This window comes from Lupinus angustifolius, chromosome LG06 (genome assembly GCF_001865875.1).
Source record: "Lupinus angustifolius cultivar Tanjil chromosome LG06, LupAngTanjil_v1.0, whole genome shotgun sequence".
NCBI lineage: Eukaryota > Viridiplantae > Streptophyta > Magnoliopsida > Fabales > Fabaceae > Lupinus > Lupinus angustifolius.
Genome location: NC_032014.1, coordinates 13,676,608 through 13,687,900, shown reverse-complemented (window position 1 = coordinate 13,687,900; position 11,293 = coordinate 13,676,608). Strand labels below are relative to the sequence as shown.

Sequence of the window (11,293 nt, the reverse complement as noted above, 5' to 3'; positions counted from 1 at the left end):
AAAAATTTAAGCAGGTGTGGGCATGCCCGCATTGGTTTAACGGAATTCAATGCCCTACCCATTTTAAAACGGACTAACGGGTTTACGGGCTACCCGCAAACATTGTTGAATAATTAAAAAATAAAAAATCATATAATAAATGAAACTAAATTAAATAAAGTAGTTGAAGATAAAAAATTAAATTTTTTTTTATATTTTATTTGAAATTTAGCAAATTACATTAGATTACAATTTTTTTAGGGATAAAAAATCATATTATATCATAACTTATTTAAAAATTTTTTACTTTTTTCTTAAATTATATTTATGGGCCGACCGCATGCCCAACAGAAATGCCCTCAAACTTGGCAGGCAAAACATGCAAATAGACACGTCCATTGGCAATGCCTATTTTATCATCTCTAACCATCACCCACTATCTATCAACATCATAAATAAAAGACTTTATATAAGAAGGATGTGAGAGAATGGAGAAGAAAAATGTTTTTCCTTTTAAAAAGAGTTTTTTATTTAAATACATCCAACAATTTTGTTTTACTCTATTTTAAAAATATGAATTTTTCCCTTGAGAATTCTACTGAAGAAGCTTACCTTAGGCTTGATGTTATGATTTTTCATCCGAACCTACGTTCAAGAAAAACAAAAAAAGTATGAAAGTTTACCAACTCTTATACTCTACCGTTGGTTTTAATATATTTTAATTGTTTATAAGTATCGGTTGGGAATTGAAATATTATTTTGTCATTGTGTGTGTGTATGTGACAATTGTGCGGTAGTAATACTACCTCCATTTTATTTTTGTTTATCATTATAAAATTCTGGATTGAAGTCCATTAATTGCTATTTTTATATTACCCGTTATTTAATATTTTTTAATTCACGGAAGCGAATGAAATTCATGACAGAGAAAAATTATATTTATAAAAATACAATATAAAATTTATAGAGTACTAAAAGCAATCTACCAAGAAAAATGTAGAAATTATTTTTCTTCTAAAAAAGGATAAAATAAAAATAAAATTCATATTTCATTGATTGATTTCCATTATAAATGAAAAAAGCATTATGAATGACACACAAATGTTATCGCTAAAAATCCATTAAACTCAACCCCAATAATATTTTTTTGTACACAGGTGGTCTTATAAGTTAGGTTTGAAAAGATAGGTATTGGAATAACAGGCTTATTAATCCATTTTCTTCCAACTTTGTCATCTCATTCAATTACATGAACGTGGTGAATGGTTGTATGAACAAAAATATTTGTGTGCAATATATCTATGCTTTTGGCCATCATTTATGGAAATTGTTGGATTCAAGGAAATGTACCAACACAAGGTTTGAGAGGTACATGTGTTCGGGTCAACAAGCTATCCGCACTAGAGAAGTCAATAAGGCCTATGTGGACATCAATAGTAGAAGGGAAGTGTAACTTTTGTTGGTTAAATATGGAAAGTGAGGAACATGTACTAAAAATGGCTTCCTGGGAATGGAGAGCATGCAAAACATGCATGACAATTAGGGGTGGCAATATGGGCCAGCCCGACCCAGCCTTGTTTGGCTCACCAAAATATGGGCTAACCCGACCTTATCCTTATTGTTAAAAGGGCTTAAAATGTCAGCCCAACCCATATTTGGCAGGCTTACCCGTTTTTTTCTTCAAAACACATTTATAATCAACTTAATCATAATTTCAAAAATAAATATTCATCACGCCTCATAAATATTTTTTAAAACAAAAAATCACAAATCAAAGTCCACAATCTCACTATAACATAACATCTTATTTTACAACTTGTAAGTTCTAAATAGCAAGTTAGCATAGTCTTAAACTTTTAAACTCTTAATTCATAATAAAGCATCTAACTCCTAAGTTTTAAACATTAGATGCTCTGTTGGAAGAAGATGCATCCCATTTTCTATTACTACCACCATCAAGTCTTTCAAACAAAATGAAAATCATTAGAACAAATAATTTAATCATGGGTTGCCATAAAGAGGTACCACCAAGGGTGACAATACGAGCCAGCTCGCCCCGACCTGCCTTTGGTCCGCCAAACTATGGTTGACCCAGCCCGACCTTATTACTATAAGGGCTCAAATCCCCAGCACGACCTGCTAAAAATGGCAGGCCAAACGGGCTGGCTCGTTGGGCCAAACCCATATTGTCATCCTAATGACAATAAGTAGTCGTAAATGGTGTAGCGACTCAAGGAAAAAATATGGTGTTATGGAGTTGCCACCAATATTTTATTTGAAAAAACATTGGAAAATTCTTCTTTGATAAATTTGATTGGTCTTTTAGAAAAATTCGGGTTTGGAAATCGATTACGAGTGTGGAATGTATTAGCATTCCACATCACTCATTCTTTGAATGGTACCTTAAGTTATTTGTTCAAGTTTTTAATGAATTATTATAATTATTTACTTTACCCTTTTTTTTTTGGTAAAAAAAGTGTTTTAACATATACTAACAAAAATTAAAAATGTCAAATCTACTGCTTTTTATATGATTGTGCAAATGAGACAATGAGTAAAGAAAAAGTTCATGTATTTACAACAAAATGAAAGGAAGAAATCATTTTTATTAGCACAGGATTTAGGGGTTTGTGATCAAATTGATTTTTATCAATGCTACTAAAAATATCACATGGAAACACTTTTCTCATTTTTACATTTTTTGCTTTTGAACTACTTTTATAAACAATCTTACCTTTCACATTAATAAAATATATATATATATATATATATATATATAAAATCTCATTTTTACCTTTCAAAGCAGTCTAACCCTTACTCAGTTAAAATGGTGAACCAAAACTGTTTTCAAGTCCGATCAATGGTCAAACCGGTCAGACCATCCAGTACGGTCTGATTTTCACAACACTAAATAACACTTAATAATATCAATAATAACATATATGAAGTGATTTTTGATAACATGATGACCAAACAATGCAAAATCAAATCTTTGTACACTTTGATATAATAGTCACACATGAATTACTCATATAATAAGTGACTGACTTAAAAGCAAAATAGACACATTATAGTGGTTTTCCTCAAAATGAAAACTAAACAACAAATATTATACGGCAGAGCATTAACTGTTACAATCACCAATTTCTAACCTCATGATATAGTAGCAGCAACACAATAATTTCTAGCTTCATTAAACATCAAACATTGTAGTGTAGTAGCAGCAACAACAACCATTATAACTTAATGTAAGTATTTAGAGAAATAAAATACTCAACATAATAGTAACATGTTCAAACAGAATGACTCAAACAGAGTGATTCTTCTTGAGTGTACACAAAAGACAGTAACTCACAAGAAATTACAAAGATTGTGTTTATAGTTACATAATATGAGTCTCTCTTTATCTATTCTCTGAAATATCTAAAACTCTAAAAAATATCTTAAGAAATTTGTAGCCCCCCATTGGATATGAAATTTCATCATGTATTTATAGGGAACCCACGAGTAGATTTTTCACCTTGCCATTAATATTTATGCATTATTTGTTCTCTATTTCTGTTCACCCAAGACACAAGTCAATAATGATGGCTGCAACTTGGCTTCTAGCATGGGCGTCCGAAATGAAATGATGAAGGACGAGTTTCAATACCCAGAGGCATAAATCGCGGATCCACCCATTATGTGTGAGTGAAGATAGTGGTTTCGTGTTTGAGTAGGAATGATGAAAAATATGGGCGGCAATGTCAGAGTAGGGTGTCTATGGAAAGATAAGGTAAAAAATGAAGGATGAAGGAGACGTTTTTGTTGAAAAAGAATGAGTAGAATGAGTAGAATGAGTAGAATGAGCAGAGTAGAAATAAGGGTGAAAGATGGAGGCTAGGTTTTCATGAGGAGAGGAGAGTGAATCAGGTCATGCGTTATAGGGTAGAGCCGAATTTGTTTTTCTCCATTCCTTTTTCTTTTTCTTCTTTCTATGATTTTTCCTTCCTTTTTCTTCTTTCTATGATCACGTTCTTCTTTCTTCTTCTCTTTTTATTTCTTCTTTTTTTTTCTTTCTTTTTTGCTGCAATAAAATAATAAATAATAATAATAATAGGATTGTGACAAAATTGAGTATTCACAAATGATATTAATATTATGGGGTCCATATACCAATGTTATAAAAACCAGTTCGTGCCGTTCGGTTCAACTGGTAAACCGGCGAACCGGTCTCACAATATCAGTATGGTACAGTAATTATACTGGCCATGTAATCATACCGGTTAAAACTGGCCAAAACCCTCAAATTTGTTAAAGTAGTTGCTAAATAGATGTATATTAATGGTTCATAAACTTTCATCTTGTTAATATAGTTGTTGGACATAGAGTTATATTAATAAGCGAACAAGATATTGACGATTGGTACTTTTCAGGTATTATATTAAAACTACATTTCATAAGCATAGTTGCTAGACATAAATGTATGTTTTGTGAATCATAGTTATGTATCTTATGGATAATGTTGCTAGACATACATCTTTATTTCATGAGTTACTAAATTGACCAAGACATTAGTTTTTAGTAACATTGAAATCTAGTTGTTATGAAAGAATCTTAGCTAAATGACTTGTATTGTTGAATCAAGTGTATATGAATAATAAGTAGTAAAGTACAATCCCAAGATCTTTATTCACATGCCTAATTAAATCAAGTTTTAGTCAATAATATGATCAAATAAACAAACCAAAACCCAATTCAAATCAACTTGGAATAGCAATCTTTGGTTAATAGACTAATGTCAAGCAAGTCCTAGTGGATTCGATAATATTATTATACTTATTTATGACACCTGATTTAATATTTTAATTGTCTAATTTGTCGGTTAGCAACCATCACCAATTATTATTTTTCGTTTTTATTACCCATTAAACTTCATCTCTTGGTGAAATTGTCTCATCAATAAAGATATGTTAAATTATTGGTTGACTAATAAGAAAACTGGTGCTATGAGACTCGCAAGTAACAATGCAATTGTGCATGTCAGCCAACGTTAGCATTTGAAGAAATTGTCATCCCAATAAAAATTGATTGAGCAGAAGAAGATATTTAAATTTCATAGTAGATAAAAATTTTAAAATTAAACAATAATTATATGATTGTCAAGATTAAAACAAAACACTGGGGGGATAAATTGTTTGTAATTTAATATTATCTCTATCAATTTCACCTGCCATTAAAGTTTAATGAATAATTATAAAAAATAGTTACTAAATCACCCACGGACGTTGGTTCAAGTGGTACATGCTTAATTCCCCTTAAGCAAGAACCTGGGTTCGAGTCTTGTGGATGGAAAAAATGTCCGTTAGGAAATGTCGCTGTATCATCCTGTTCATTTTCAATCATCATTAACTTTTCATAAAAAATTAATCCAAATGAACGATGGATAATACAGATGTCAGTGTATTACCCTCTAACAAAATACAGAGTATGAATATATCTTTGTTTTCAAGATGGTATAGGAGATCTTATTTCCAAAGAAACACAACAAAAACTATATTTGCCTTATAATGTGGTTCATTCTCTCCAACTTGAGAATGAAAATCATCTCTTTCCTCCCACAGTGCAGAAATTTTGTTTGGCTAACCTTGTATTGGTACAAGGAAAATTACAATAAAAAATACAAACCAAAAGCAAACCAACTATAGAACAATGGTCAAATACAACTATCATAGGACAAATGCTCCTTATAGGGACACCAAGGAAATACATTAAGCTGCAACTTCTTGCTCCTTTGAAGCAAGTTGGTTCTGAATGTGCTGAGGCACCACATCGAACATGGCTAATTGCATTGTGTATGATGCACGTCCCTTTGTCATTCCTCTTAGTGTACTCACGTACTGAAACATTTCAGCAAGAGGAACAAGTGAATCAACCACCTGTATTGGCCACACCACCAAAACCAAGAAGAGGATGGCTTAGTTCAGCTTCAAATAATAGTATCAATTTCGAAGCAGAAAAAAGGATGTTAGTGCACAATGCTATTTCAAAGATTTGAACTCGCGAACTTTAAAGTCACAAGGCAGCAATCTCATCCGAGTTAAAAAGGGGAAACAAACTAAGCTTCATATGTTATACACAGACACAGACATTACAATTATTTTAAATTGTTTGTGCTGCTTATGCCACAACTATTTCTAAGTATCTTGCTTCATATGTTACACCCTTTTCATTACATTTGTTAAATTTAGCTTATTATGATCTTATCCTTGGGAAAGGTTCAAAGAAGCTCAAGTAAGATTATAAGGGATAATGTTGTTTCATAGTCCCTCTTATTAAGGTTTCAACTCAAAAAAGGCGAGGACTAACCCAACATATATTTAAACCATGTCTAAGAGAATGAAGCATGTGATGTGGGACTTATTTCCCAACATACCCCCTCCATCGGAGCCTCCCAGACCAGATGAATGATCACCTTTGACCCATGATGAAAGGTCATCTTTCGGGCCATGACAAACAAAAAGAAGTTGACTTTAGCTCTGATATCATGTTAAGGTTTCATCTCAACTAATTGGCTATTAAAGAGTAACTCAACATGTATTATATCATGTCAAGAGAGAATGGGACTGACGATTTAAGACTCATTTCCCAACACCTTTCTTGAATGTTCAAGTGTTGCCTGAGAAATTAGAACTGTGCATAAAAATTCAATTTCACAACACAGTGCATTTTAAAAAGAACAATAAAGCAAAATCACTTTCTAGTCACACCTTCAAATTTAATAGATAATCCAACCAACATGGAGAACCAAGTAATTTGACATACCTTAAGGCCACCTGGTTTGTCACCAAAGCTATTGATCTGGCCTCTTCTTGAGTTGAGATCACCAATTACATCACCTAGATGTTCCTCAGGAGTAACAACTTCAACCTTCATTATAGGTTCAAGCATCCTTGGTCCAGCTTTTCTTACTCCTTCCCGAAAAGCCCCTCTTGCTGCCAACTGGAATGCTAGCACGCTTGAATCTACATCATGGTAAGAACCATCGACAAGTACTGCACGTACATCTACAACTGGATAGCCAGCAAGCACACCATTGCTCATACACTCTTCCAATCCTTTCATCACACCGGGAATGTATTCTCTTGGTACAGAACCTCCTTTGATTTCACTCTTGAACTCATATCCACTGCCTGGCTCCATGGGTTCAAACCGTACAGTGATATCCGCAAACTGACCCTGTCCACCTGATTGCTTCTTGTGCACATACTTCACTTCAGAGATTTTGGAAATGCTTTCCCTGTAGTTTACTTGGGGTGCACCAACATTAGCTTCCACCTGCATTAATAAAATTAAATAATGCTTTAAACTAGCATAAACATTTTAACATAAAACTGCTGAAGGAAGGAGAAAGATAAAGGAAAACAGAACTCATGTGAAGGGAATGATCCTAGAAAAAAGAAAAGGAAAATAAAACAAATTAACAAATAGTAAATCCTGATCAGATGATAGACATGGTTCATTAATGGACAGGACTCAGGAGTCATGACTCAAAAGGATAATAATATGTTGCAATGCATTACTTATATGTTCTCCTTTTCTACGGGTAATAGGTGATAATTCATTGTGCAAACAGATTACATGATCACAAAATGTGCTAAGTCCCCCATCTATGTACAACTCTCATTCTTTGTACAATTCTCTTGCACAACATCAGGGTTGGAGAATTAAACATTTTAAACATGGGATAAAATAGCAAACACAAACATGTTAACTAATGATTACAAAATCTGAAACACGGAATAGGAGATATAACCTTAAATTCTCTTTTAAGTCGATCGACAATGATTTCAAGATGTAATTCTCCCATTCCTTCAATCACTGTCTGGTTTATCTCTTCATCTCGGGAGAAGTGGAAAGAAGGGTCTTCCTGTGCAAGCTTGATCAAACCCGTTGCCATCTTGTCAATATCAGCTTTAGTTTTGGGTTCAATTGCAACCTTTATCACAGGATCAGGGAACTCCATCCTCTCAAGTACGATTGGACTTTCAGGGTCACACAATGTTTCACCTGTAATAGTATCTTTTAAGCCTGCAAGAGCAATAATATCACCAGTTAAAGCTGTTTTAACATCCTCTCTGCTGTTTGCATGCATCTCTAAAAGTCGACCAATTCTCTCCCTTTTCCCTTTGTTTGCATTGAGCGCATATGATCCAGCAGTTAGGGTTCCAGAATACACCCGGACAAAAGTAAGGGAGCCTACAAATGGATCATTCATGATCTTAAAAGCAAGTCCAGAAAATGGTTCACTATCACTTGCTATCCTCTCTAATGTCCCTTCTGGGTTTTCGGGGTCAGTGCCCTTCATTGGTGGCAATTCAAGTGGTGAAGGTAGATAATCCACTACAGCATCAAGCAATGGCTGGACCCCCTTGTTTTTGAAAGCAGAGCCACACAACACTGGCACAAAACTGGCTGATATGGTTCCCTTCCTAATTAATTTTTTTATAGTTTCTTCATCTGGTTCAATTCCTTCGAGGTAATTTTCCATAGCATCATCATCCAAGTCAACTATGGTTTCTATCATCTGAGAACGGTAATCCTGAGCCTGATCTTGAAGATCTTCTGGAATATCTACATACTCGAACTTGGCACCCAGCTCTTCTCCAGACCACACTATAGCCTTCATCCTAACAAGATCAACAACTCCTTTAAAACTATCTTCCGAACCAATTGGTAACTGAATTACAAGTGGTTTAGCACCTAAATTTGTTACTATCATGTCTCTCGTTCGATAAAAGTTTGCTCCAAGACGGTCCATTTTATTGACAAAACAAATTCGTGGGACCCCATATTTATCAGCTTGTCTCCACACAGTTTCTGATTGTGGTTCCACACCGGCAACACTGTCAAACAAACATATAGCTCCATCCAACACCCTGAGAGCACGCTCCACTTCTAAGGTGAAGTCAACATGACCAGGAGTATCAATGATGTTGATCCGGTGCTTATTCCAAAATGTGGTAGTTGCAGCAGATGTTATGGTAATCCCTCTTTCTTGTTCTTGTTCCATCCAGTCCATTGTTGCTGTTCCTTCATGCACTTCTCCAATTTTGTAGTTTCTACCAGTATAATAGAGAACTCGCTCGGTTGTAGTTGTCTTCCCAGCATCTATGTGAGCCATGATGCCGATGTTGCGATAATCACTCAAAGGAACAACACGCTTTGTATCTGCTAAGAAAGTTAAAAAGAATCATTTCATCAGTGAATTGAGACAGTCATTTCCAAAAGGATTAAGAGATTATTTATCAGCCAGTGAGAAATGAGTGCAATCTTGGCCTCCTTCATTTGGAATCAAGCAAATAACTTTATTGTCTTATACAATAAAGTTGCAAGATAAGAGATCTCGTAAGAGGCAAGCTTTTTTTAAAGCTCAACCATGTCTATTCAATGTGCTATGTGACAAATGATGTTCTTTCCACCTTAATATACAACTTCAAACACCATCCTCTCAAACAGACTAGAACGAAAACTCAAACACACATACAAATTTTAAGGCTGATAATAAACATATAAACCAAACCAAAACATGCAATCTTCACGGAGAGGGTATGGTTAAAGAAAAATATTATGTTTTATAGCAAACAACAATGAAATCTTTTCCCACCAAGTAACGTCAGCTACATGGATGAAACAACAACATTGAAAATTTCGAAGATTCACTTGATTTCTTGGAAAAATTGCACAGCCTGCCCTAAAGCATAGCTCAATTTCACTCTCACCCCTCTTGCTTCAAAAACTACACCCATCTCTACTCAAGAGGGAGGAAAATGTAATTCCAACCACCTCTCATCTTCCAAGTGAGGTAAGTTTAAATGATATTTGAATATCAAGCTAAGTATAATTATTGTTAAACCTCAAGAAGTAATTCCAATTGACTTTTTAGGGTCTGATTGTGAGTTAGCTTTTAGAGAGGAATGAAGGAAAAAGGAGGGCTTGAGAGCCATGTATTTCATAGCTCCGAAGCATTTCCCTTCCCTCCATTGCCCTCCAATAACCAACTCGCAAACAGACCCTTAGGTCTGTTTTCGAGTTGGATTTTGGAGGGGAAAGAAGCAAAAGGGAAGCTTGAGAGTTATGTAATAATACTCTGGTGAGATGGTTCTGAAGTATTTTATTTCCCTTCTTTTCCCTCCAAAACTCAACTCGCAATAATGTCTGTCAAGTAAAACTCATACATGGTGAATGATAGATGGCAATAACTGACTGTCAATTGACAACCCTTTTTCTTCTTTTAATAATATATGAGAGAGCGACTTATGTATTAGGCCAAGCGTGAATTAAAATTAGAAATAACATAAGCACATAAATTATATCAGAGAGAAAATGATACCTTCAGTGGACATAGCGAAAACGGAAAAGTTTCTTCTACCATTCTGGCGTAAAAGGGATAAGTTGGTAGAATTTGAGGTAACTCGAGAAGTACCAAAGAAGTGAGAAAGTGATGAAGAAGAAGAAGTGAGAGAGTGAGAGGGTAGAGGAGAGCGAAGAACGGTGAAATGAAGAGGTGAGAGAAGGGTTGGTCTCCTATGAAACTTTGAGGCATTGAAATTGCAAAGAGAAGGTGTTGTTGCAACACTCAAAGACTCTGCTGCCATTGTTTGAAGGTTATGGGTTTTGAGCTTTGAGATGTTTCTTCTATCCTTCTTCTGTTTTTGTGGTGTGGTGTTTCAGATAACCCACCCCTGGCCTCAAGTTTCTCTTATCACCCCATTTCTGATATTATATATTATCAATAATAATGTTGTCTGTTATTGTATAATTGTGTATCAATATGTATATTTTGTACTATTTGTAATAAATGATCTTTTTATATGATAAATAATTAAAAAAATGTAATATTATAAATTGTCATTGTTAAAGTTGGAGACCTATTACCTGACCTTAACAAGCTAAGCCATATTTTTCTCGTAAATAGGTCAAACTCAGACTTTTCTAAAAATATATTGAGTTTAATAGGTTAGGCTTTAGGTCATCTAAAATACTTATTAAACTTAATATGTGAGCCTATTTTGTTATATATTATATAACAATTTTCATATTATACTAATATAAGTAATATTATCATTTAATATAAAAATGTATACAAAAATATAATTTAACTATTAGAGTTAGACAGACCTAGTTAAAAGTAGACACATTACATCATTTAAATGTAGAAATTATGACATATTTCATGACTATATATAGCATACCTTTAAACATGTTATCGCTAAGCTTTTAAAATGGTCAAGCTTGGACTTTGAAACTTTTTTTAAACGGACTAACAAATTAA

The 11,293-nt window shown here is 34.0% G+C and overlaps 1 protein-coding gene across 2 annotated transcripts; it reads right to left on the bottom strand.

The window, feature by feature from the left end:
* Positions 5,460 to 10,729, bottom strand: LOC109349991 (elongation factor G-2, chloroplastic). Of its 2 annotated transcripts, none has more exons than XM_019591085.1 (4): positions 10,352 to 10,729; positions 7,775 to 9,192; positions 6,784 to 7,296; positions 5,460 to 5,897 (listed from the first exon to the last, which is right to left on the bottom strand). In XM_019591085.1, the coding sequence occupies exons 1-4, from the start codon at positions 10,614 to 10,616 to the stop codon at positions 5,730 to 5,732; spliced, it is 2,364 nt and encodes a 787-aa protein (XP_019446630.1). In that variant the 5' UTR covers positions 10,617 to 10,729; the 3' UTR covers positions 5,460 to 5,729. The 2 variants fall into 2 exon arrangements, with proteins under 2 accessions (XP_019446630.1, XP_019446631.1); XM_019591086.1 differs by having other exon boundaries at positions 7,775 to 9,189.